This window comes from Marmota marmota, unplaced genomic scaffold (assembly GCF_001458135.2).
Source record: "Marmota marmota marmota unplaced genomic scaffold, marMar, whole genome shotgun sequence".
NCBI classification, from domain to species: domain Eukaryota; kingdom Metazoa; phylum Chordata; class Mammalia; order Rodentia; family Sciuridae; genus Marmota; species Marmota marmota.
In genome coordinates this window covers 7,166,965-7,194,547 of record NW_025999991.1, presented here as the reverse complement: position 1 = coordinate 7,194,547, position 27,583 = coordinate 7,166,965, and the positions used below count along the sequence as shown (strand labels likewise).

General features: G+C 42.7%; 2 protein-coding genes and 1 long non-coding RNA gene across 10 annotated transcripts in view; 2 read left to right on the top strand and 1 right to left on the bottom strand.

The window, feature by feature from the left end:
- LOC125617854 overlaps positions 1–18,585 on the top strand; it is a 55,658-nt gene extending 37,073 nt beyond the window's left edge. For all 3 annotated transcript variants that reach the window (XR_007348950.1, XR_007348951.1, XR_007348952.1), the window contains 2 exons: positions 5,613–5,675; positions 17,172–18,585. This is a non-coding gene — a long non-coding RNA (uncharacterized LOC125617854). The remainder of the gene's footprint in view (positions 1–5,612; positions 5,676–17,171) is intronic.
- Positions 18,586–18,853: 268 nt separating this feature from the next.
- Timm21 (translocase of inner mitochondrial membrane 21) lies at positions 18,854–26,914 on the bottom strand. Of its 6 annotated transcripts, none has more exons than XM_048806653.1 (7): positions 26,397–26,914; positions 21,924–21,986; positions 21,721–21,818; positions 19,442–19,515; positions 19,263–19,364; positions 19,063–19,153; positions 18,854–19,026 (listed from the first exon to the last, which is right to left on the bottom strand). In XM_048806653.1, the coding sequence occupies exons 1-6, from the start codon at positions 26,695–26,697 to the stop codon at positions 19,078–19,080; spliced, it is 714 nt and encodes a 237-aa protein (XP_048662610.1). In that variant the 5' UTR covers positions 26,698–26,914; the 3' UTR covers positions 18,854–19,026; positions 19,063–19,077. The 6 variants fall into 6 exon arrangements, with proteins under 6 accessions (XP_048662610.1, XP_015355062.1, XP_048662609.1 ...); XM_015499576.2 differs by having other exon boundaries at positions 19,259–19,364; positions 26,397–26,907; XM_048806652.1 differs by having other exon boundaries at positions 18,854–19,153; positions 26,397–26,913.
- Positions 26,915–27,082: 168 nt separating this feature from the next.
- Fbxo15 (F-box protein 15) overlaps positions 27,083–27,583 on the top strand; it is a 72,033-nt gene continuing 71,532 nt past the window's right edge. The window contains exon 1 of the mRNA XM_015499563.2: positions 27,083–27,120. The gene's annotated coding sequence lies outside the window, so the exon portion shown is untranslated. The remainder of the gene's footprint in view (positions 27,121–27,583) is intronic.

The following is a 27,583-nucleotide window of genomic DNA, read 5'->3' as shown; positions in this document are numbered from 1 at the left end:
CCCTGGAGGATAATGCCCAGCACATTCTGCAGTACCTCCAGAGGCCTGAGGGCTGGCTCTCATGGGCCTGAAGAGGGGACCTGCCTTTTCTGTCTCACTTCCCTGCCCTGCTTGTGTCCCCTGGTCACCTGCCAAATAAACTAAGAGTCTGATCCTAGAGAAAGTCTTGCTGATGTGCAAGGAATATATCTAACATATTCCTCGTCCAATAGTGGACTCAGGTTGGAAAGTACCCCCAGCCCTCCTGCCTGCTTCACTCCTCGAGGAGCATGAATCTATGAGGTCCGAAAGGCAGCTTGTTATATGAGAGTGGCTCTCTTGAGGGCAGATACCAGTTAAGATGGCAGTATCATTTTCAGGTCAGATGGACCTGAAGAAAGTAGGAGGTAGGACAGGGTCTCAGGGTTGGGCTGCAGAAATTCTTAGAAGAGGTGAATGTGGAAGACCATGGCGGGGGGGGGGGATGGACAGTTCCTGGTAGGAGAACCAAATATGACCTCTCCATTAAACCAGGCTTCCTGCTCAGGGGAGGGTATTAGTAATGTCACAACAATGTGACATTCCTGATCCATGGCTTCAGGATGATAATGGGCAGTGAAGCAGCTTCCTTGGGTAATGGATAATGGGTGGGAACAGGGAGGAAGTGAGTATGAAATTGACAGGAGCCATGGGCAGAGCCTGATGGATTAATGCTGAGTCCAGGTTCTTTGAAGAACATAGAGGCACTTGCTGCCGGGGGTCGGCGGGCGGGGGAAATCTCTCTGCTGGGCATCCTGCTCCAATGCTGCCTTCTGATTTTTCAGTCTTTTTATTGCTCTTCACCATCTGTTCCTCAAAACCAGAGAATACATGTGTGCAGATGAGGATTTGCCTCAAGTGAGGCAGAGCAGACAGCAGGCTGTAAATATCTTATACTTTCCAGGATCATTTTTTTTCAGAATATTAAGAATTCATGCCAACGTTTGACAATAGATACACTGAAGAATGTTTTACTGAGAGAAACAATTACGTTAGAGAAAGATGGGATGAGCTGAGATGTCAAAGAGCCGTTGTGCCATTTAACGGAGCTTGGTTGACTCACTTACCCAGCGATGAAAATTGGACATGCCCTTCACCAATTATTTTTCTTTAATATGTATAATCTTCTTATAGAAATTTGTAAATGCAATACATGAACCCTGTTCCAGCACCACCCGGGAGTGAACTTCTGGAGAGGATGCCACAATACTGCCATACGCTTTAGAGCACATTCCCTGCAAACCAGGATATTTTCCTGCTGTTTATTTTGCAGCACAGTGTGGACTCGGGATTCTGTTTTGTCCAAAGAGCTGTACCTTGCTACTTTCCCTGTTCACCTCCATGTGCCAGTTATCCCAGGTTTATCCAGTGGAAGTTCCTTTCAGGGAGTTTCTATGTTCCTTGGACCTGTTCTCATCATTCTTGGAGAACTCTCTTGAGTTTTGACATAATGTGTTCTCAGCTCATCTCAAACTTGGCCCCAGGCCTGGAATCTTCCATTTCTCTAGAAGACTCTGGTGTATATACACATGCATATTGATATCTACATCTCCAAACCTATCTGTATGAATTAACAGCCACAAGTTCTCAATAGTATTTTTAATTCTGATCCAATTGTACAGGGTTCTTTCTTGGTTTTGCCCCTCTCATATTAACAGCTCTCTTCCCCATCAGCAAGAGGAGTAGCTTCTGCTGTCTTTCATAGGTTCAGTCATTCCAACAGATTTTCCATATGTGGTCAGTGTCCCTGCAGCCCCCTCTTAAGGCCCTTCCTCATCCACTTGAGCTTTAGCACTTCTCCCTGCTCACCTGTCCAGGCTCAATACTCTTATACTCAATTGCCCCCTCCCCGCTACTTGAGCTTCCATACCCATGAAGCCCCCCCCCCCGCCCCGCCCCAGGGATGCTCTTCTCATTCTGCTTGGGTTCTGGTCCCTACACAGGCCACATCCCCACTTCTGGACATCCTGTTCATTGGCACTCTGCTTTGGGCCATCCCAGTTCTCCTCCCCCACCCCAACTTATAGCTCTACCTTTTTTGGTCACAATTAATGGCTCCCTCTGCACCCTCCTCAATAATGGAGCTTAACTTCATTGAATAAAAATTATATGCTAGTTCTGGAATTTCACTTTGTCACATCTCATTCAAGATCAGGTCGTAGGGCTGAAGGTGTAGCCTAACAGGTGCAAGGCCCTGGGTTTGATCTTCAGCACCAAAACAAATAAGCAAACCATACACAAACATACACACACAAAACAAAACAAACAAACAAAACAAAACAAACAAAAAACCAAGAAACAAACAAAACACCCTGGAACCTAAAGTTGCTAGGAGTCACCAATAGCACATGACAGGAACCCTGCTGTTCCAAGGCTCCTACTGGTGGTCCCAGGATGCACCAGCCCCTTCACCTCCCTGTCCCTCCATCAGCCACAAATGAAACAAAGAGACACGAACACTTCCTGGGCAATCTGGTGTACACATGAGATGCCAGCAGCTTATGCATAGCTCTTCAGAGGGTAAATGTCCGTTTGGTGGGTTGCATTCTTGGTTTCATGAAATACAGAATCTGTATTAGAATGGAAAAGTGTAAATTGATCTTTGCTTGTCGATCAAGCTATTTAACCATCTTTTCTGTGACTCTTACAAGTTTAGAGCAAGTTTGTAAGTCTTTGGTTGCCTTCAGACGTAACCCTGTCTACCTTAAAATCCCCTCCTCTGCCCTCCCAGTATCTTCTGCTTTGTCCAGTGAGGCACCCTTCTCCTTGTTGCCTGACTCACCAGGAATGCTTTGTTGCAACCTTGATTTGCAACACCTTTTCCCCACCATCCCTCATTGCCCCTCCCTCTGCTCTGTGAAAATGTCCCCTTGAAGGTCTTTTGTGATGTCACTCTTAGTCTTCTCTGCTTGATCCCTGTGAAACGTGGACACTGCTTCCCATTCACTTCCTAATGTCCCCACTGTATTGGTTTCTGGGTTCATTTACTGGAGCTGCTCTTACAAAGCACCACAAACTGGGTGGTTTAAAAAAATAGAAATTCACCCTTTCAGAGTTCAGGAGGCCAGAAGTCCAAATTTATGGCTTTGGTAGGCCACACTCCCTGTGCAGGCTCCAAGGAGGGTCCTTTCCAGCACCCCTGGTGTGCTTTGGCTTGTGGCTGCCTCACTCCATTCTCTGCCTCCATCTTCACGTGGCCTTCTTTTATCTCGGTGTCCTTTTCTCTTTCTTATTAGGATGTCTAATTAGATACAGGGCCAACCTGATTCATTATGCCCCCTCTCCAGCCTTACCTTAATTACATTCTGCAAAGACCTGGTTTCCAGTTAAGGACACATTCCACAGCTCCTGGTGCATGTTGGGGATGCTACTTAACTGAGCACAGTGTCTAAGTTGAGCCTTGCCTCTGCTTCCCGACATCACTGTCAGCTCTTGATGAGGGAGTCTGCCAGACTATTGTGCTATGTGTACCATGCTCATGATGCTTACTCCCTTTCTCGTGGCTTTGAGTATTGGGTACTTGAAGCATGTGTTTGGATGACAGAGATTCTAGGTCTCCAGTCCCATCTCTGCAATAGTCCAGTAGAGACACAACTGGTGTCCTCCATGTTGGCCTGCCTGATGTAGTCCAGCAAGCCTAACAGAAACACATCATCATTCTGTCCCTGCGTCGACTGCCAGCCAGGTCCATTCCTAGTTCCTCACTGGGTCAGAGGCATCATTAACCATAATTGTTCAGGCTAAAGTTCTTAGTGTCATCTCTTATGTAGCAGTTTGAGAATTTGTGGCAATGAAAGAAAAGCAGCATACCTTATAATGGGATGACTGAAAAAGGGAATTACAGGGAGAATTTCCTTATAAGATGTATTCCCTTTGGGTAAGTTATGAAGTTAGCTCCGAATTGCTAAATAAGGTAAGATCACAAATTATTAGATTTTCACAGCCTCAAGTTTAAATAAGTTAAAGTTTTTCTAGTCTTCAAGTATTTAACAATATCTTCAGGTTAGCTATCACTAATTTGTAGGAAGACCAATCTGAGAGGTAAATAATAAGGAAACAAGGGAGTTCTTTAGAAAATTGTATTTAATAAAATAAATAGGCAACAAAGGTTTTACTTTTTCTTTAAATAGAGTTAAATACTGATTTGTTGTTGAGATTTCCCCCCAATTTCTCAATTTGTATTATTCTTTGCATTTGGAGACCCCATGGGTTTCAAGTATTAAGCTGTCCCTGGAAAATAATATTGAACATCTGTGGACACACCTTTGCTCTATGGAAAAATGTAGCCTTTAACTGCAAAACTTCTTGTCTTTGTAATTTTGTAGGATTAGGTTAGAGCAATGCCAGATCATTAGTAGCGTGAGAAATGCATCCTTAGGTGACTTCTTTTTATTTTTTCCCCAGTACTGGGACTTGAACCCACAACTCATGCATGCTAGGTGAGCCTCTATGACAGAGCTACATCCTCAGCTGCAGTGATGTCATTTTATGCAAATGTCCTGGAGTGCACTATGCTAACACAAACATTCCAGAAGGAGCGACCCACTACACACCTGGGCTGTATGGTGCAATCTATATTTTATTTTTAAACATTTTTGTTAAGAGACTAAGGCAAAAATAGTTTCATTAGCCTGGGGCTACACAGTGTCAGAATCATAAATATCACTGTCTTCCACCTCCATGTCTTGTCCTGCCGAAAGTTCTAAGGGACCGTAACAGGCAGGGATCCATCACCCCCTGTGAGGTCTTCTGGAACTCCTCCAAAGGGACTTTCCTTTAAAAAAAAAAATAAGTAGAATACATTAAAATAGCTATAGAAGTATATGTATTAATTACAAGAGCCCATGACAGTCATTTATCATCATTATCAAGTATGGTGTGCTATTCATAGTTGACTTGCTATATTTTATACAAGAGGTAGTGCAGTAGGTTTGTTTGCAGTGGTGTCACCAGGAACAGGTGAGTAATGCACTGCAGTGTGGCTAAACGTGAGGCATCACCGGGCCATTGGAAATTTTCAACTCCTCTACAACCTTCTGGGACCATCTTCTCATGTGCAGCTGGTCACTGTGGAAACGTGAGCACGTGTGACACTGTAGCTGATGTCCATGGGGCTTCGCACATCGATGCCCTCTTGTTCAGCTGGATGTGTTTTTACCTCTGATCTTCATGTCCTTCTGGGTCCCTTTGTTATCTGCAGATAAACTGAGACTCAGAGAGGTTGAGTGAAATTGTCCATGTCACTCTAGTCAGTGGAAGAGCTGGGATTTCATTCCTTGGTTTGTCTTGCTCTAAGCTTTGTCCCCAACTATTCAACTATAATAACTTTGAAAATTTGCAAGTCATAGTCTAAGACCCCTGATTTTCAAGGTACTATCAAGATCTCTTTCCCTGACAAAAATGACTATAGGTTTCCAGTGTGACAACTGATTTCTATGTTGTTCCTTCCATGATGCACAGGAAAGCTTCTGGGTCCCCTCCAACCCCCACTGATGATCTCATGTCCAGCACAGGGTGAGGAAATGGGGTCAGAACTGTCTGACCTCCTGCTCCCTTGTGCATCAGAGACCAAGGAGCTCATGTTCTCTCAACAGGAAAACAATCACAGCTGGGAGCAGAACAGAACTCCTACAAGGAGAATCTTAGCAATGAACAAAGTCAGTGGGAGAAGGTAACACAATGATAAAGGAAAATGTTATATTCACGGTGTAATGTATGAGAAAGATTCTATAGCAAAAAGAAACCGTTTCTCCTTTCCAGTGGTAAATCCCAGCATAACTCTTAGAACACAGTTAAACTCTATAACAAGGTTTTATAAAGATAAGCAGAGTAACTTTAGCACCTCTCCAAATAGTTCTGCTCAATATAATTCAAACAAGGTATTTGAGTGGCATATTAAAAGTCCTTCAGAGCCAGGGATTTATGTCCTTTTTTTTTCTGTTTTTTTTTTTTTGCTATGTAAACTATTTTGACCAGATGACAGAATCTAATTAAGCTAAACTCTTTTTTAAAGCACATTAAACAATTCAAAATTTCCTTTTCATTCGAAAATATGTTTAAATTTGAATATGGGTCTCTTGTGAATGGTAATGAACAGTTAGTTTCTATGAACACTTCCTCATAATACCATCATTTCCACAAAGAACCAAGGGTATTTCTAAAGTCACATCTGGAATTGCTCTCTGGCACTGATGCCAAAGGAGTTTATGGCGACAGCTGTACAAGGCAGTAAGGTGAACAAAGACCTGAGTTCTCCTTTGAGCAGGAAATGAAGTATACTCTAGCCTCAGCAGATGGGTGGCTTGGTGCTAATGCGCTGAGGAACACCCTGGTGCTTCTAATCCAGGCTCCTGATGTCTGTTCAGCCACAATGGAGAGAGCATTGTATCTGTGAAATGTCATCCAGCTCTGATTTCATGGTTTTAAGGGGAAAAAAAGTGAAATAGCTCTGAGTGTCAAGGTTTTCTTCTGGTCTTCTAAATTTTAAATTATGTTTTATTTTTTTTAAATTCTTTTCTTTCTTCAATATTTTATACACACACACACACACACACACACACACATATATTTTTTTGTATGTGTGTGTGGCACTATTAGGAAGATCCTACTAATTTTCATATCCCACTCCTAATGGCTCCTCCCCTTGGGGCCTGGGAGGGCTCAGCTGGGAGAGAGCCTGGAAACCGGGCCTCACCTTCCTGCCCCTCCCCTTCAGGCACATAGGAAGCCACATAAGTTGCATTAAGGGCATGGGGCTTTGACTCTCACCAGGAGAGTCAAACAATCCACCTCTGCAGCATGTTAAATGTCCTCCCGAAACTGAAGTACCTTCTGTGTGCTGGCTTTTATTAAATTACTGCAGATTCATGTGAACAGATGCAGAGGGCCCTTAAGCAGCCTAGCAGAGGAGGGGCCAGCATGGTCTCTTGAGTTCTGTTGGGAGAGCTTCTAGTACCACTTTGCATAGCATCTTACACATGTGGTATCACATTGCTGCATGTTTGTTCAATACACAGAAAGGCTTTTGTCCTGAGTAAAAGGAGAGCTTCCTTACAAGGCCAAAACCAACTGCAGCAACAGCCCCAAATGAAGAGGCTGCTAAGGCACCAAGAGCTGAAGGTGGGGGCATTTTCTTGGCCAGTTGTCCCCAGCTATCCATGTCACTTCAGGATTCCATTAAAAATGATGGGTTTCTGGGCCCTGTCATAGTGCAATGGCCCACCCCCAAGACACCGTGTGTTCTAGCGCTTAGATCCTGCAATGGGATCTTATTTGGGAAATCTTTGTGATGTAATCAAGGTTCTTGAGATGCGATCATCTTGGGTTATATGAATGGTCCCTAAATCCAATGACAGCTATCATTAGAAGGGAAGAGATGGGGAGATGGAGAGCAGAATTCTGGCCATGAAGTGACAGAGGCAGAAATGGTGTGAGGCAGCCACAAGGGCAGGGAGCCACCAGATGCTGGAGGAGGCTGGAAGCATTGGTCTCCAGAGCCTTTTGGGGAGTGTGGTCTTGCTGGTGCTTTGTTGGCAGGTTCTTAGCCTCCAGAACTGTGGGAACAGCCTGTTTTCAGGCCAGGTTGTGAACATTTATTTTGGGAGAATAATATGGGCCTTGCTTAGGCCTACAGAAATCAAGTTTTAAAAATTTCCAGAGTGATTCTGATAATCAGGTAGTTTTAATGTTTTAGCCTTTTCATGGTCATGACCAAAGTACTGAACAGGAATAACTTAGAGGAGGAGAAGTTTATTTGGGGACTCATGGTTTCAGAGGTCTTAGTCCACAGACAACCGATTGCATTGCTCTGGGCCCAAGGTGAGGCAGAACCTCATGGGGAAGAGCATGGTGGAGGAAAGCAGCTCTCCTCCTGCAGCCAGGAAGCACAGAGAGAAAGCAAGGGGGAGGGGACCACAGGGAAGATGCACCCTTCCAGGGCAGCTCCCAGTGACCCACCTCCTCCAGCCACGCCCCACCTGCCTACAGTTACCACCCCATCAGTCCATGCACAGTAAGAAAGGCTGATTAGGTTACAGGCCTCATAATGGAAGGTTCTAGGGGACACCTTGTATCCAAGCCATAATAGGCAATGCCATCTGAGTCAATGGTCTGGTTCTGAGTTTTGTGACACCTGCTGCACATTGAATGGCCTCGGGTTTTAGAGGGGACACTTCCAGTGGTCATGCTCTGGTGACCCAGGCAGACGACTCTAATCGACTTGAGGTTGAGAAGCACCTGAGATATGGATCCGTGCATCATCTCATGGGATGACTCCTCCATGTCCTGGCTGCCCCTGACGGCCCTGCAGCTGCCCACACTGGAGCAGCCTGTCCTTTGTCTCCAGGCTCTGTCCACGTTGCTCACCCTCCTTCCTGTGCACGCCTGCCCTCTGTTACCCTCTCTGTTTAAACCAAGGCATTACATACTTGCAGAGTGTGCAGATGGGGGGACACAGCCCTGTGTGTTGACAGTGGCCTGCATCTGTGGGACCCCCAGTCTCCTCCCCCAGGAAGGGTCCTATGCTGCCCCAGTTCCCTCCCACTCCTCATAGAAAGAGTGCTTAGCTTTTCCTGTCACTGGATTTCCCATGTGTTTGCTCCCAGGGTGCCGGGGTACCCTTGTTTCCCCACCACCTATCCCTCATGCTCTGCCATAAGAAGAGACTAGAGAGCGAAGCCACAACTGCCCAGTCCTCACACACTGGTCTTAGCAGTAAAAATAGCGTAAAAAGGAAATGACTTGATAATGATGAACGATGTAATCATATTTGATAAAGATGAAAATGAACACTTTTATAGTTCTATAATATGAAAATTAGTGAGCCTATTAAGATTCATTTGTACTATTTGAAATGAGTTTTTTTGTATTATCCCACTTCATGCATCTATACGCTAAATAAAATCAACATCAATTACTGTGATATTTAACTTAATCAATGTAGGCATCTTATTTGAATTATCAATAAATACAGTTGACAGTATTTATTGGCAGCCCATCACACACAGTAGCCGGTGGCTTCCAGGAAAAACATGGCTGATTTCCATCATCTGTGCCAAAGACAAGGGATCCTGTCTGGTTCATGGAAAAATCAATACATTGATAGTTGCAATACAGTATGTACCTGCTGCTGTTGAATTGTCTTCTGTCTGATCTTGGACAGTCCTAATAAAATGCCAATGAGGCAGGTATTGTCATCACTTGAGAGATGAGGAAACTGAAATGCACAGAGGTGAAGAAACAGGGAAGGCAACACTTGGTAATAAAACTCTTGGGATTAGAAAATCAAACAGGCCTGGGTTCAAATCCCTGGGTCCAGGCTCATAAAAAAGATGAACTTGAGACACATATTGCCTTAAGGTGGCTCCCCAAAGGTGGATATTTCCCTTTCATCACTTTCTAATCCCTGGAACCTATGAATGCTACATTCTTATATGGCAAAAGATGTGACTGGGTGAAGGATCTTGAAAGCATGCACTTATCCTGGGTGATATGGTGGGCCCTAAATTCCACCACATGCATCCTTGTAGGCCAGACCCATAACAGAAGACAGAGAGGAAGCTATGTGCAGGGGGCGGGCAGAGACTGGAGAATGTGGGGCCTCTAGAAGCTAGGAGAGGTGGGGAGGATCTCCAGCACCTCCAGATGGAGCATGGCCCTGCCTGCAGCTAGAATTTGGTCTCCAGAGCTGTGAGACCACACATTTGTTTCTTTAAACCACCCCATTGGTGGTACTTGGCTTTGGCAGCCTCAGGAAGCAGACACACCCTGCTCCTTCCTTCATACCTCACATATGCTTTTCAGGTTTCACTCCTCAGGGTGAAACGTCCAGCTTAGGAAAAGTCTGATTAGTCTGAGATGGATGGAAACCCCCCTTTTTTTTTCTCCAGAGAGCACTGAAAGGAGAACTCGGGCAGTGGTTTTTCTTCTTGAGCCTGGGCAAGAGGTTGGAGGACCCCCCTGGTTTCCATGGCCATGGAGAATGACCAGGTCAAGCCAAGTAGGTTGCATCTATGTTCATCAGGGATATTGGTCTTAAGCTTTCTTTCCTTGATTTGTCTTTTGCTTTGGTATCAAGGTGAAACTAGCTTCATAGAATGAGTTTAGAGAGGTTTCTTCTTTTTCTATTTCATGGAATAATTTGAGGAGGATTGGTGTTAGTTCTTCTTTGAAGGTATGGTAGAACTTGGCAGAGAATCTGTCCGGTCCTGGGCTTTTCTTTGTTGGTAAGCTTTTGATGCTTTCTTCAATTTCATTGCTTGAAAATGATCTGTTTAAATTTTCTATGTCCTCCTGATTCAATATGGATAGGTTATATGTCTCTAGAAATTTGATGATGTCTTCAAGATTTTCTATTATATTGGGGTATAAATTTTCAAAATAGTTTCTGATTATTGTTTGTATTTCAGTAGTGTCCATGGTGATATTTCCTTTTCATCACGAATTTTAAACTTTGATTTTTTCCCTCTTTCTCTTGGTTAGCTTGGCTAATGATTTATTAATTTTATTTATTTTTTTTCAAAGAGTCAACTTTTTGTTTTTTTGATTTTTTTTTTCATTTCAACTTCATTGATTTCAGCTCTTATTTTAATTATTTTCTTTCACTGCTATTGGTGTTGATTTGTTCTTTTTTTAGGGCCTTGAGGTGTAATAATAGGTTATTTATTTGATGATTTTCTATTATTTTAATGAATGAGCCCAATGCAATGACCTTTCCTCTCAGAACCACCTTAATAGTCTTCCAGAGATTTTGATATGTTATGTCACTATTCTAATTTACTTCCAAGTATTTTTAAAATTTCAGCTCTGATTTTTTCTGTTATATATTCATCATTCAATAGTGTATTATTAGTCTCCATGTATTAGAGTAGCTTCTTTTTTAAAAAAAAATTCATCATTGATTTCTAATTTCATTGCATTATGACCTGATAGAATGTAAGGTACTAGCTCTACGTTTTTGTATTTGCCAAGAGTTGCTTTGTGGCCTAAGATAGAGTCTATTTTAGGGAAGGATCCATATGTTGCTTAAAAAAAGTCTATTTAGTCATTAATGAGTGAAATATTCTACATATGTCTGTTAAATCTAAATTATTAACTGTAGTTTTTTGTTCTATAGCTTATTTAGTTTTTCTTTGGAAGATATATCCAGCGGTGAGAGGGGTATGTTAAAATCACCTAGTATTATTGTGTTGTGGTCTATTTGATTTTTGAAATTGAGAAGGGTTTGTTTGATGTACATAGATGCTCCATTGTTGGGCATAAATACTTATGATTGTTATATCTTGATGCTGTGTAATTTCCTTATTCAGTAACAAAATGTCCTTCTTTGTCCCTTATGATTGCCTTTAGCTTGACATCTACTTTATCTGATATGAGGATAGAAACAGCTGCTTGTTTATAAGATCTATGTGAATGATGTTTTTTCCCCATATTTTTACCTTCCGTCTGTGGATGTCATTGTCTATGAGGTAGGTGAGTCTCTTAGAGACAGCATATTGTTAAGTCTTTTTAAAAATCCTATCTGCCAGTCTATGTCTTTTGATTAATGAGCTTAGGCCATTTACATTCAATGTTATTATTCAGAAATGATTTTTATTCCTTGTCATTTTGATTTATTTCTGTGTTTAATTTGAATTAATATCTGTGGTGAAGCCCCTGGCCCTGGAACGGGAGTAAGTTTCCTGCTCTTTGTTCCGCATGTGGAGGCGAGTACCACTGAAGTATGAATCAGCCTTGTGGGCTTTCTGTCAGCCCTGTGGGCTTCCTGTCTATCTGCCCTCCTGAGAGCCTGGGACAGATTGTACCTGCTGATTAGTGGCCCAGCTGGGCCTGGCATGACCGACCTGCAAAACCTGACCTAGTCTGCCTAAGGCTGCTCGAGACCGCTTCCTGTAAAGTGTGTGTGTGTGTGTGCTTAACCCTGAGGGTGGGAGGATATATAATAGGGGGGTAGAAAAAATAAAAGTTGTCTCCTGGATGAAGAACCTTGGTGTCCTGTGTCCTTTAACCTCGCCGTCCCTCGCCGGACTCGGCTCCTTTGGCCGGACGCGGCAAATATCTCCATTAATTAACTATTCTTCTGGTGTAGTTCTTCCCTTTGCTGATTTTCATCTTTATTTTTCATTTATTCTTCATAAAATATTTTCTTGAGTATGTTTTGTAGTGCAGGCTTTCTAGTTGTGAAGCCTTTTAAGTTTTATTTATCATGGAATGTTTTTATTTTATTGTCAATTCTGAAGCTTATTTTCACTGGGTGTAGTATTCTTGGCTGCCATCCATTTTCATTCACAGCTTGGTATATAACATTCCAAGACCTTTGAGGATCTGGGTTGAGAAATCAACTGGGATCTGGATTGTTTATCTGTAAAAGTTAATTGTCATTTTTCTTTAACAATTTAAAAAATTCTTTCCTTATTCAGTATGTTAGATTTTCTTAATAATGTGGCTTGGTGTGGGTCTGTTGCAATCTTGTATATTTGGAGCCCTGAAAGCCTCTTGTATTTGATTTTCCATTTTATTCTTAATGGTTGGGAAAACTTCTGATATTATTTCATTGAAAAGATTGTGCATTCCTTTAGTTAATATCTCTGAGTCTTCATTTATCCTGATAAATCTTATATTTGCTCTTTTCATGTTATACCATGTTTTTGGGGAGTTCTGTTCATGGTCTCTTTACATCTTTTCTCTATGGTCAAGATTTATTTTCAAGATTATATGTTTTTTCTTCATTGCCTGAAACTTTATCTTCCAAGTGGTCTATTCTGCTGATGCTTTCCATTGAATTTTTTTTATTGATCCCTTCATTTTGAGGATTTCCACTTGAATTTTTTCAAAATGTCTGTTGAAGTGATCTTTCACTTCAATTTTCTGTCTGATTGTATTCCTTATAACATTCTTTATCTTGCAGATCAGTTTCACTGTGATATGAACTTTCTAAACTCCTTCTCTGACATTTCTTACACTGTGCTGGTATCAATGGATGCTTTTATTGAAGTTTTTTAAAAATTCATTTGGGGTGGTTTTTTTCCCATGCTTTTTCATATTATTTGTGTGTCTAACTATCTAACAGTATGGATCTGAGGCAGGAGAGTTTCTACCTTGTGGACTTATAGTGTCCCTGAAAGTTTCCAGCACCTCACTGTTTAGGGGGAGACAAATAATAACAACCACTAATGTAAACAATATACAGCCTTAAACCAAACAGTTCCTACTATGACATCTACATGTTGTCACAATAAACAGAAATGATGTGATCAAGTATTGTCTACAGTAAAAACAGTAAGTTTGCAAAAGGATTATAAGTTCTAGGATGTGTGAGGATTATGAGAGAGGAGGAAAGAAAAGAGAAGTAAGAAATTTAAGGAAGAGTGAAAGAACAATAGTGTTTGCCTGTTAGTAGAAGAGAATCAAGGGAAAGAGATATGAGAGAAAAAATATAAAATAAAAATTAAAAAAATAAAAGAATACGAAACAGGGGCTGGGGATGTGGCTCAAGCGGTAGCACGCTCGCCTGGCATGCGTGCGGCCTGGGTTCGATCCTCAGCACCACATACAAACAAAGACGTTGTATCCGCCGAAAACTAAAATAAATAAATATTAAAAAAAAAAAAAGAATACGAAACAAAACCAAGATATACTAATCAAACATCCTAGCCTTTAAAAGACTAAGCCATGCAAAATAACTGCCTTCAAAAAATGCTAGAAAAGAGAAAAAAAGTGACAAATATGTATAGGTATTCATGTACTATTCAGTTTACAATTAAACAGAGCAAAGAAAAAAGAAAAAATGTTCTTTATGAAAAGTTAAAGAATTGTTTCTGTTGGAGTTCGAAAAATTCTTGGCTTCCCTTTTCAGCTGTTAGGTGGGGTGGACTGGACTGTAATGTCTGCCCACCCTCAGCATGGGGCTACTGGAGTATGAGAGGTGGAACTCCTGGAGGCAGGGTTTAGGCTTAGGTAGGTTCCAGTTTCTTTGTTTAATGGTAACTGGTCTGAAGATTTTAAATCAGCGCACCTCCAGGGCAATTGCCAGTCCATGCTGGGGGACTGCACCCCAGAAATCTCTCCATGCACTGGAGAAGCCATTCCTTTGTTCCCTCCACCACCCATGGACCCTACATCTCCTGTTCTCTCAGTTTCCATCTCCAAACTCAATCACTCCTGTCCCCAGCTGGTCAAGTCTCTCTCAGCTGGTCCTGCAAGTTGCCAGATTCAAGGGGGAGGGTTGGAGCTGGGTGAATTTCCATGGCCTGTATACCCCCCATGTAAACCCCTCTCCACATGTGATTTATCCTGGTCAATTAGGAACCATGTCGTGTGGTGTGGGTTTTCCAGGCCTGTATTTTGGGCCCAGTTCAAGTTTGCCACGAATCAACTCCCACAGCTGCTGGCTGCACGGGTGTGGCTGCAAAATGTCTCCTTTCTCTTTTCTCCGTGGGCTGCCGGGAGAGATGTGGCTTCTCTCCCACACAAGCATATTGTGCAGCACTCCTTTCAGGTTAGTCTGGCACTGTCTTTATCTCCGATCTCTCTGAACCAAGACATATCATAGGCCTCCTAAAAATGTGGGCTCTTTAATTTCCTTATCCCTCCACTTGCTCATGGGGAGGGGACTGGGGAGGAGGAGATGGCTCCGGCAGCAACAGTGCTGGGGACTTCTTCCCAACTTCCTGAGTCCCCAATCTGCTTTGAATATCCAGTATCAATTCCCCGTAAAGTCCTCCCCCCTTTCTCTCCCACCCACCTTGCTGAGAAGCTGCCTGCTTTCTTGGTTTTATGCCCTGGAGCAGCCAGGAAAGTGACTTCTTCTACCATCTTCCCAGTGTGATCTGTTTCTTTAATTAGTACATTATAATTATATATATGAAATTGGAATGCACTGTGATATATTCATACATCTACATAATCTTAATCACTTCTTTTAAAGCATATCCCAAGGGGCTGCGGTTTGGATGCTTCAACATATAAACTTTGTGGAGTCACAATTCAGCCAGACAGGTGTCATGACTCTTCTAGTCTTTTCTTCTACCTTTGTGTCCTGTCTTGACTTCTGCCTTCCTATCCGCTTGTTTCTACTTACCTACATATCTATTATCTATCTAATCTATTCATCTATCATCGGCCAATCATCCACCCGCTTCTCCTCTTCCTTCCCTATCAGTCTCAAATAAATTTACGGTTTTCTCTCATCTCATGGTAGATTTATCATTCTCCCTCAATCCAGTTTAGAACAAAAGGCAGCATAGGGAACATAATAGAGTGACAGCAATAGACTGTTTAGGTTCAAATCCTATCTTACCACTTACTAGCTTTGTTACTTCATCCGGAAATCCCAACTGTTGGGATCAGCTTTGGAGTTGTCATGGAGGAAAGGTGTTTTTGTGTGGTGCATGGAACAACAATTGGCACATTGTAGGGTGATGTAGGTATTTGGTAAATCAGCACATTGAATTGCAAACTCTATACTGTATGTTTAAATATCTTATAATTAGTTGATCTAAATTGTAGGGCTTCAAAGAATACCAGTTCCTTCCTTGTATAGTACTGATCATTGCAGTTCATCAGGTGAACTGCTCAATAAATACTTGTTAATTTGACTACTATGAAATTTTAAAAAATCTTACACTATCAATTCTGGGTGGAAATATAAGCTGTCAGGACAGAGAAATGCTTCACTTGTTTACTTATATTATAAACTTGTTTATTTATATTAGTTCCTTTATGTAATCTAACAGGGTAGGCTTTTTTTTTTTTTTGCCCAATTTTGCAGAATGAGTTATTTTTCCTTACAGTGATTTTAAGTAGGCTGATGTTTATGTACAATTAGTTCTATATTTCTGGTGTCAATTACTGTGGACATGAATTATTAGTATTTGTTTTTGATTTCTGGTTGTTGTTGATATATTAAGAATTATCTTGAATCTTCCTGTGATTTTGAATCCTTGATATTCTTTTAATAACTTGGTGAGATATAACCAATTAAATAAAATGATAAACAATAATACCTATTTGTACATGCTGATAAATCTTTGGCAAAAAATCATGTCAGTCAATGAGCATTTAATGAAATCAAAGTTACTGGTAGAGGCAGATGTAGATAATCTATAAATCAGATCATTTAAAAAAATTGTAAAAGTTTATTGTGCACACAAAATAGTTCTCAAACCAGGAGACCACCAACCACAAATGGAGTCGTAAGGAGCCTGGGTCACATCAGTTATAGCAGTTCACACAGCTCACAGGAGTAAGTACTTGACCTGTATTGTCATTGGCTCTTACACAGTAACATTCTTTTTAGAGCAAGTAGACCTATTTAAGCTGATTTGTCTGTACCTAATTTCATTGGATCATGCTGACTAGGAATAAAGTTTATGTCTGTGTTTCACTTATGATAGGAGCTATCTGTGAAATCAGAGAAACATTTAAGTCAATTTGTGGCTATGGTGGATGGCCTTGGGGCACATCTAAATTGTGTTCATCCTCCCTTGCATTCTATACTCCGATGATCACATCTCTAATGGTTCTTCCTCTTTGAAGTCCCAGACAGCCCGAGCTATTGTCACAACTCCACTGGAGTATTTTATCTATTTGATGTTCCTCAAGGCCAAGGGTCATTATTTTTCTTTTTATGGATCTCTGCACCCAATGTAGGGTCTGACATATAGCATATACTCAACAAATATTTCTTGAATGAACGAATGAATGAAATCTAACATGGCATACCTGAGTGGTGCTACAGTAGGGTTACTGCATAGTAGGATATAAAATAAGTATATCCCGGGTCTGGGGTTGTGCTCAGCAGTAGAACGCTTGCCTAGCATGTGTGAGGTGCTGGATTCGATCTTTAGCACCACATAAAAATAAACAAAATAAAGATATTGTGTCCAACTACAACTAAGAAAAATTAAAATAGTTTTTTTAAAAAAAGTATATCCCTAAGTGGAAATCCATCAATTAGAAGTTGGCAAGTTATATTTGGGTAAGAGTAAAAGAAACAGAAGTAACATCCCTGTATTAGTTTACTAAATGGAAGGAAATGAATAAAGCATTCCTAGCACAGTTGTAAAGGGGCCTGCAAGATAGTTAGGCTGGAATCTCATTCCTCAGTAAGCAGAACCTCACAAAACTTCTGACTTGAAACCTGTCTCTTCATTTAGGAGGTAAAGACCATGAGAGGAAACGCTGCCTGACTCTTAATGCTCATAAAATTTCACTGACTGGGCATGAAGGGACAACCGCCTGAGAAGACAATGACCAAATCATTTGTAAATGCAGAGAAATGATAGAGGAGGGATATTGGGCAGTCAGATATGTCCTCGAGATTTTTTAACTGAATTCAGAGAAGATGGGAGAAGAAGCCTATGGACAGAGATGCCAGAATAAAAGCTGGTTAAAGATGCTCAAATAAGTAAACAAAAAATTACACATTATGTTTTTCTGTATTATATAGAAGAAGCTCTCATGGGCTCAGAAATGTTTCCTTTTGAAATAATTAGGTTTCTTAAACATACATGAAAGTAACTTGGTAAGCTTAGAACTTAAGGGACATGGGTATGTAATAAAATGGGAGGTAAGTAAAGCTGAATACAGAGAAAGCAAATGGTCTTAAACCAAACAACAGGGTTAGAGAGGGTGACTAAATCCCCACCTGAGCACAGATGCCAGGGTTCTTTGTCCAGGTGCAGTTTGACAACTGCTATGAGGTCTGAAATCAGGTCTGATTTTTTGAATTTTAACATGGCAGGAAGAACTTCTCAGCCTGTTACATGTTGTCACCTCAGGGAAATAAAAAAACACAGGAATAGAGCATTCTACTGGGACGGACAGGAAACACTAACTAGGAGATGGAGCCCAAGTCCAGAGCTCAGCCTGTCACTTCACATGTGTTACAGCAGGGAGACAAGCACATTGCTCAGATTCTTTCCACACTTTCTACATGTTTGGGATTTTTAGAATTAAAATTAATCATTTAAAACAAGCACTTAAACCAAAACACTCACTAGTGTAAGGAGGGAGATAAACTAAGTGGGTGAGATAGCCTGGGAGTCCTTCTACCCCCAATAGCCTACAATCTCAAGAATACATTGGAAACCCCTGCACTCACAATTCTGCAGGAGAAGAAGAAACACGTGACTGCAGAGACACCATTCCGAAGCCACTATGGAGAAAGATGTTTCTAAACTACCCAGTACACACAGCACCTAAGTGTCACATGAGCAGTACGTACTTTTTAAGAGGAAGTCACTTTTTAAGAAATTCCTAGCAAAGACTTCAAATTAAATAGGGAGGTCATATTAAAAAAAAAAAAATTTAAAAAGACCTAATACACACATTTAAATGACCTCCATTGCTTTCTAGGCTTTTCTTAGCAATGTGAAGTATCAGCATAAGCTTTGAGTGGGCTGGAAACACCTCATGGTGCCCTGGTTCAGGCACTGGCACGCTCATCTCACTCAGTCACCCCACCCTCTGGTGAGGGCTGACAAGCTAAGGTAACTAGGAGAGGAGGGGTGAGAGCCCGGGCACCTGCCGCAGAGCCTGCGCTTTTCCCACTAGGGATAATGCTCCCATCTGGTGCCGAGGGAATAGGCTTCTAAAACCCCGTGTAGAACCTTTCCTAATGTATTCTTCATCTGGTTCACTACAGTTCTCAAATATTTTCACATGTATCTCATGTCAGATTCCAAAGTACACGAATGGAAGGTGCTTTTGACATCTTTCTTTTAGTTGTAATTTTATTCTTTAGGCTTAAAACAACTATACAATATAAAAAAGCATAAAATATTGAAATCTGTTCTTTTTCAGTAACAAAAAATTCTCATCATAAAAGATGCAAAAATGCTGTCATGATCGACATTTTAATGAGGAAACATAAAATATGCTCTCTTTCATGATTTTTCACAAGAAAATCCCTAACGTGGCTTGTATGAGCTGTCGGAGACCCTGTTCCTCCGCTGTCGGGAGTGCGCAGCGCCCTTGCTGGGCAAAGGCTGCCGGCTCAGTCCTCGCGGCCTTGGTTGTCCTCGCGGCCTCGGTTGTCCTCGCGGCCTCGGTTGTCCTCGATCACGATAGTCCTTCGAGGGTAGGCGTCCACTTCCACAAACACGTACTGAAACTCGTACTCGCCACCCTCCGGGTTCTGAAAAGCACGCGTCTCCAGCCTGACCGCCTCCCAGCGCCGCCCGCGCCCTCGGCCCCACGGCCGCCCCGCCGGGCCCGTCCCCCGCTGGCCCCGCTGGCCCACCTGCCTCACTTCAGCGAACACCGTCCCCTGCTTGCCCGGCTCGGAGCCCTCGATGTAGAACTTGACGCGCAGGTGCTTCAGCCCGTCTCTCACGTACTCGATGAAGCTGCCGAGGAAGCGGGCGAAGTAAGACCCAGTCCCCAAGGCCACCCGCAGGCCACCCGCCTCCCCCGCCCGCGGCACCTGACGTGCTGCCTCCGCCCGCGGCGCGTCATCTCCCCGTAGCCTCTCACGGGCTCCCCGAAGACGCTGACCACCTGCGGAGAAGGCGCTGGTCAGTTCCAGGGAGCAGCTCTGCACACCACGTGCCTTAGGGGAAAGCCGGGCAGGCCCGTCCCTTTAAAACACGGTGACTCAATGATGCGAACGCCAGGAAAGGAGGATGTGTAGCAAAAGTCATCCCTGAAGAGCTCAAGTCACCTCATGCCCAGAAATGGAAACGGACCTTCTGGCACTCACCTGTAGTGGCCAAGGTGGGCTAGAGGAAGCTGCTCCACTTCGTTTATAAAAGAACACAAAACAGTGCCTAAACATTCCTCTAACATGTCGTGGTTTCAAGGTAAAAAATGTACGAACACTTTGAATGACATTTAATATATGGGGTTTAATGCCCAAAACTGTGATGTTGAAATGAGTCAAGTTACTCAAACAGTGAGGGAAAAACCCCAAGAATTAATAGCATATTCAAAATCAGGTGTGAATCTACTATTGTTAATGGTAAAATTCACATGAAGTAGAAATGTATTTTTTATTTAACTTAAAAAGCAAATGCTTTGGACTCTCTCTAAAAAATACAAATTTGATGTCAAACTTAAAAAGAAAAAAATTGACCCTCAATTTTGTAAAATTGTCTTTGTCTCTTTGCTGAGCATCTTTACTATCACAATTTCCAGACACAAAAGAAAAGGATACTATGTAAGATGAGAGATAAATTTAAGATCTGTGTGCCTGAAACCAAGGAACCACTGTCCAAATAATTTACTTAATAGACTAAACACATCAGTATCAGAACATTAGAATTTTTTAATCCTATTTTTTAATCAAGCATGGTGCCTAAGAAGCCTTGGGACCTTAAAAACTACTGACAAAACTAAATTGTTAAAACTTAATTATTGTTCAGAGTTCCTTTTGGAAGCAAACTAAGTTGGCCCTAGTAATATCATACTCTGTGTTTATTCTATGGATTTTGTTTTTGTTCAAAATGCCGTGAATTCTATGAGACGCTGGGTTCGTGAAACACAAAAATTCTTCACCTGTTCTCAGAGATGCATCCTGATATCTAACTAGGTTTCTACTGATATTATTTTTGTCAACTATAAAAGCAGATAACTTAGATCAATCCAGATATAATTTGATTCCCAATAACCATAGTAGGAACCTTTTTTAGTCCCTGCCCATTTTCAACTCTCTCAGGGACAGTTCTCACTTCCTGCCTCCCTCTCCATGGTTCACACAGACTAACAACCAGAGTCCAGTTCAGAGAAATCAACACACTGAAAAGAAAAATGCCAGCGCCCACTGGCTGCTGAGCCACACACACCTGACACGACCAGAGACTGATGAAGCACTCAGCGCCCTGCTCCAGGGAACCCAGCACAGCACACCACGCTGAGAAAACCTGTGGCCTTCATCTTGCCCCTGGCTGAGGACTGTAGACTCTGCTTCTCTGACCTCACTTCTTGGGCCCTGATATTTATGATGCCATCTGCTGTCACCTTTCAAGGTATCAAAATTAGGATTTCAGCAAGGAATGCTTTTCAATGCTGAAGCCTTCCCCCAAGGGAGTAAGGAATCTGTCACACACGGCCATGTCTTGCAAACTGTGACTGGATGGTTATGATCTAAAGCCTTCCTTCTGGAAGGTTCCTTCAGAAACCACAGTGTGGCTGCATGTCGACTCCTCCCAGGGAATGGCTGAGGAAGGTTGTGCCCAGCAGGGTAAGATGTGGAAACCGACCAGCTTGGATTTGGGTTCTGGCTCTCACCTAGTTTAGTGATTGAGGCTGAGTTAGTTAATAGTGCCAGTTTTCCCCTCTGCAACTGGAGACAAGAGTAAGACCTAATGCCAAGGGCCTCTGCGAGACTTAATGAGATGATGCACGGAGTCACTAAGCACAATGCCTGGCACATGACGTACTTTTGGCAATGTTAACAATTATTGTTATGATCACAAGACCACGAAACAGTTATTTTAAAAGACTAGAAACAGACTGCTTGAGTTTGACACTTTGGTGATTATCTATGAGCAACTAGTAAAAAATTCACTGTACAATTAGGATGAAAACATCCACACACAGACCTTTGGGTGCTTGTGATCCAAGCATTTCAAGTACAGAACAAACACTTAATCACAACCCAACCACTATGTGCTGTTCCATGAATCCCCTGGGTTCAGAACTGGTATTTTAGTTGGGCCCATTTCTGCCTCCCCCACATGTTCTCCCTCTCATCAGAGAACTAACCTCGGGATGTGATCTGCATTTTTCTAAGGCTTTCCCATATACCTTACTAGGACTGGATGAAGAAAAGAGTTCTCTGAAAATCGTGTAGAACAAGCCACCTGAAAATCACAGGAAAAGATGATGAAGCAAACCAAGAGTGAGAGATGAAGATATGTTAGTAAAAAAAAATGTTCAGGGATGTTGTACTTGCTGTTTTTGGCAACCTGTTATGCCGATTCCAATGACCACGATGACTAAGTAGGTGAAATCTCTTCCAGCTTCTTTCACTGTAAAGAGAAAATGCCAAGGAGTCACAGGTGTATCCCCTCTGAGCAGCCCCACTTCCAGCTTCTTTGGCATTGCAGCAGGGGACATGTGAAGTCAGAGTCAAAGCGAGCAGTGCTGGTGCCTTCTCAGTGGCAGCTCTGGAATCTCCCTATGCTTTGGAGTTTTAGCAGGATCTCAGAGCAGTGCCTAGAAGTCTCTAGTTTTTATTTCATCTAATGTTATAATCTTGATACTGTCTTACTTTCTAAGAGGAGGACTCCTCATCCAGTCTCTTAGAATAAGAACAAGTGCCACGTATCAGGCAGCTCTGGACACAGGTCCAGTGCACAGATTAAGAAGTATTGGCTTGTCAACCAAAGAGACCAAAACGATCATTAAACCTTAACAGTCAGTAACATTCCCAAATGCCATCCTTCTGTAACCCCACTGACTGGCGCATAAAATACAAAGACAACTGAATTCAGAACAGGAATTTATCTCAACAGAAGAATTATGAATCAAACAAACTTAAAAAAAGAAGAACCTACATAGAGACTACACTGCACTTATTTTTTCCCACATAGATAAAAGTTGCCCAGATGGATTAAAGAGAAATTCTGGGAGCTAAATAAATTCAATCAAGACATGTTTGTGCAAAAAATTGCAATTACAACTACACTGCTCTTTTGATGCTGAAAAAGTACATTACTTCCTTGGCATTAGTTTATATATTTGATTTATTCACCACTTTAGGAAGACTTCTTTGTTTTGAACCTGGGGATGTTCTGCCATTGAGCTACAATCCTACCTTAAAAGATGTGATTCAAACAATAAAAATAGTGCATCTGCCAAATCTGTTCAGCTCATGAGACTGATCTAAACAATAACTGTCACCACAAATCCCATTTCTTTACTTAGGTTCAGGTGTGGAAAAGCCTATGGTGACACCACCTCATTCCATCTCATTACTGTCATAACACCTTGATAACTATCAATTGCCAGTAGTGTACCAGCCCCCAACTGGAAGTATACTGATAGCTTCATTTGAGCCTATTACCTGAATCAGGTCACAGGCTCCATACCTTGGATTTCTGATTGTCTCTTTCTCAATACATTCATTCCTGATAGGCTGTCTTTTCTATTTATTCAATCACAGATAGCTACTACATATCTACTATGTATAAAGGCTGTGCTGAATATTATCCACATTTTATGCATTCAAAAAATTTCTATTGCTAATATATAAGTATCACCAATGGAAGCTGCTCATTGCTTACCTTACTCTTCTTGACCTCTTAGACCTATCTTCATACCTAAAAACCTCATTAGTATTTGTTTCTACAATTCTCCACACTTCCTGCAGTGGGTGCTGTGGTGTAGTATGGGTACTGCTGGCTGCAGGGAGGAGTGGTAGCTGACAGTTCTCAGTTCCTCTCTGCAAATTCCTTCACCAGAAAAGAGCTTTCTCACCTAGGTCATGGCCTGCCTAGTTTCAGAGTTCACTGACCACTGGCTGAAGCCCTTCTTGCAAGTGCACTTGAGCTCCTCCCTCTGCCAATACTGCTTTCCTTACCCCTCAACATGTACTATCAGAACATTCCCCAATAAACCTCCTTATGCAAATCTGTTGTCTGTTTCCCTGGGATGATCTACAACAGGTGCTACCAGGAGTGGTCCAATGAAGCAGTTCCAAATTGAAATTTTGGAAATGGATCACCAGCCACTCACTGGCAATGAGGACTCTCTGTGCCTGGTGGTAGATGGAGCATTGACAGGCCCCAGCATGCAGTGCCCAGCATGCAGTTCTAGGCAACTGTTGCAGCTTTTGCCCACGATGATGAGCTGGAATGGAATAGTGGGAAACAAGAATGCACTGGTTGGTGTTATTTTGAAAAATCCGGAGGACTAGGAAATTTTAGGACTTGGGTTGCATGGTTGTGGGTGGGGGAGGGATGTACTAGGTAAGGCAGGGGAGAGTTTGGTAATAATCTTCACCAGTGAAGGTGAAGTGGGAAAGGCAAGAGAGATTTGGGGCATAGGAGATTCATGCTGCACCCAGAAGACAGAAAAGGCTGAGGGTCAGGGCCAAGGTAATAAAGTAGCAAGAGGCTGGCATGGCAAACACGTCAGCTCTGCCAAGCCAGGGCCATGCCCTGATTGGGGCGTAAAGGGAATGTGAAGCTTGGTACAAGAATATTGAGGTCAATGTTCTAAAAAAATCTGTTATATTCAGATTCTCCTGAAGAAGCGGCTCACTCCTTCCCCATTAAAATCTATAATGTCTTACTTCTTAAAGACCAGGTGAGGCTTCTGCCTAGCAAGACACATACTCTCCTCAAGAAGTGTCTACAACCTCCTTTCCTGGCCAAGGTACAACATAACTTGGGTGTGAGAAGGAGAAAAATAAACCATACTGTGAATACTGCTTGGAAAACATATACATGACCTTTTCTTAAAGGGTGTGTGTCAAGGTCACAGAATACAAACATGGCTGATTGAGAGTTGATTTACATGGGGTACCCTCCTGAGATCAAGAACATAACAATCAGGTAAGTGCCCCTGGAACTGAAGTGCAGTCATGTCTGCTCTTGGAAACTTAGAAACAGCCATGGTCCCCATGAAGTGATGTGAAAATGAGAGGACAGAAGTGGCAAACAATGGAGCAAAGGCTCATCAGGCATGCTAGAGTGGATACTAGAGAGAACTCTGAACCCAACAGCTAGCCACGTTTCATAGGAGGGCTTGGAGGGCACTTCACCAAAGCTATAAGGAAGCCATAGTTATACCTTACAGAGTAGGGCAGTGGTCTCCATTATACTCCTACCAACCTTCCCCTTCAAAAACCAGACAGATGCTAGAGAATAATGCGGATCAATGCAAACTAAACCAAGTAGCAGTCCCAATGTAGATGTAATAATGCCAAACATGGGAACTTTATGGGAGCACATTTATACAGCCTCATGGCATTGGTGATCTGAAGAATGCCTTTTTTCCTACCTCTACTGAGGAGGAGCAGAAGTAGTGCATGGTAATAAAAATGGGATACCTGTGTCCTTGCCCACGATTTGCTTACTTTCTCACTCTCTTAATGTGGCCAGTGGCTATCATATTGGATAACACAGATATAAAACATTTCCATTATTGCACAAAGTTTTATTTGGACAATGCTATTTCAAACATTCAGCAAAATCACCTGTTTGACTGTTATGTAGATGCCATTTTGTTGGAGCCAATAAGTAGTAAGTGGCAAGTGTACTGGAAAATTTGGTAAGATATGTGCTTCATGTGTGAATGATGGGCCTGACAAAGGCCTAAACAACAACAAAAAAAATTGTTAGATTCAGAGGCTCACTAACCGTATCAATGAGACCTGCAGGAGGTTCTGTCTCAGACATGCCATGCCATTCTGTCCCATGAAAAAAAAAGGCAAATTCTTGCATTCTACACTGCGACCGCAATGCATGGCAGGTCTTTTTGCATTTCGGAGGCAATGTATTCCACTCTTGAAAATACTGCTCCCATTCATTCACTGAGTAACAAGAAGTGCTGTCACCTTTGGATGGGATCCACATCAAGAAAGGACTCTATGGCAGGTCCAGTCTGTAGTGCAAGCAACACTGGCCCTTGAGCCAGAATAACTGATACATATGCATACCTTTATCTTTCATTTCTGCGTATCAGTTTTTTTTTGTGTGTGTGCTAAACTGCTATCCTAAACAAAAGATTACATTTTTGGCATGTTCAGCAGATTACAAAACAATTGGCAGGATACCATTTTTTGTTAAAAATTAGGAATATTAACTGAAATAACACAAATTATTATCTAAACAATTGTTTTATCTGCGACATATAATTATGAGTGCCTGAATTGCTTTCTGTGCCTTTCATTTTTTCTACCACATACTTGTGAAATGAAGAACACAACAATAAGAAAAAAAATTAAACTTAAAATACCTGTTAAAATACCTTTGACTTTCCCGACTAAATTACATTTCATCTTTCCTGTTTGTATGTTCTATTACTGCACCTAATGTGTGAGGGCAAGGGATGTTCTGGATGTCTTTCATTTTATAGTCTTCAAAGTGTAGCTGAGGATCTGGGAACAGCATCAATTATTCCATGAAGTGATTACTGAGTTTTTCCTATTGGTTATAACTTGATAATATCTCTCTCTTCAATTTATCCTATCCAATTTCTCTTTCTCATAGGCATTGAAACACATGCTGAGAAAAATCTCCTAGACAGTATGCAACAAAATGCTCAAATTCAAGATCAACTTCCATACATCTAAATTCGAATTTTTGAAACCTGGTTCTAAACAGTTTAACGGTTCTTCTGTGTGAATCGTTTTTCCCTCCTTAGGTGTAAACTTGGTAGAAGGACACTGTCAGCTCTTGTCAGGTTGACTGGAAGACAAGTACTGCCTTTACCTTTCTGGGAGGTTGAGACCGCGGTTTCCGCTCTCCGATCTCGGTGCACCGACACTTGCTTGCGGCGGTCCTCCTGTGCGTTGCAGGGGCTCGGTCCCTGTGTCCAGATCGTTTTCTGGACGAGTCCAAGAACAGATCTAGGTTGCGCCGTTTTCTTCTGCTCTCGCAAGCCCCACCTCAAACTGGGCTGAGTCTTCAAGGCAGCCCCGTGAAGCCCACGGTCTGGCAGCAACAGCCGCTTCCCCGAGGACCTGTGCAGCCTCTCGGCGTACTGCAGAGCTCTTAGGACAGTACACATCATGTTCACAGAAAGCCGTCCCGCTCAGGGACGCAACGACAAGCAGCAAAGCTTCGCAATCCACAACACCACTGGCCAGCCACGCACAAATCCACACCTTCACGTTCCACGGCGCCCGCCTCCCTCCCGGCCTCCAACTTGCGTGAGAGCGCCCTGACCCTTCCGCGCTGACATTCACGCCCTACTGCTCCGCAGAGCAGCCTGGGAAACCCCTGGGTGTCTGGGAATGGCAGTTCCCGGACCGTGCTGCACACTGCAGGGCGGCGCGAGGGCCGCGGCAAGCACTGCATCTCCCACAATGCAAGGCGGCCAAGCGCGTGGCCCCTCTCAGCGCCTCCCAGAGGCCTCTACGCGTATGGCCACGCATGCGCCGCGCATCATCCGGCGGCAGGGGGAGGGGCTGCAGGAACTTGTGCCTCAGTCCTGGTAGGTCAAGCAGAGGTTGCAAGAACCAAATGAGCAGATGTAAACTGTGTGTTCTCGTGATCGTTCTGGAGAAGGCTGTGTTAACTGGAGAATCCTTCGCCTCATGGTGACCCATTTGAACTTTTTGGCAAATAATTTCATTTCTGTGTTTTTTCTCAAGAAAACCAGACAACAGACAAGTGAAAATGAACGGGGATGGCAAAAAGCAGGCAAGGGTGTCGTAAAGTCCCAGCGGCGTTCTTGACGCTTGGCGTCCTGGGCATCAGAACGACGGAGGCATGGGAAAGAAGCCGGCCCCAAAGCGTCTAGAACGCCATCTGGTAGCTAGGCGACAACGTCAGTAGCGCCAGTCCACGCACGCGCGAAGGCGGCCGCGCTTCTGCGCGTGCGCCCAGGCGCTCTCCGAAGCGTCGCGCCGCTGGGCGGGCCCCACCAGGTCTCCATGGCGACCGGACGCGGGCGG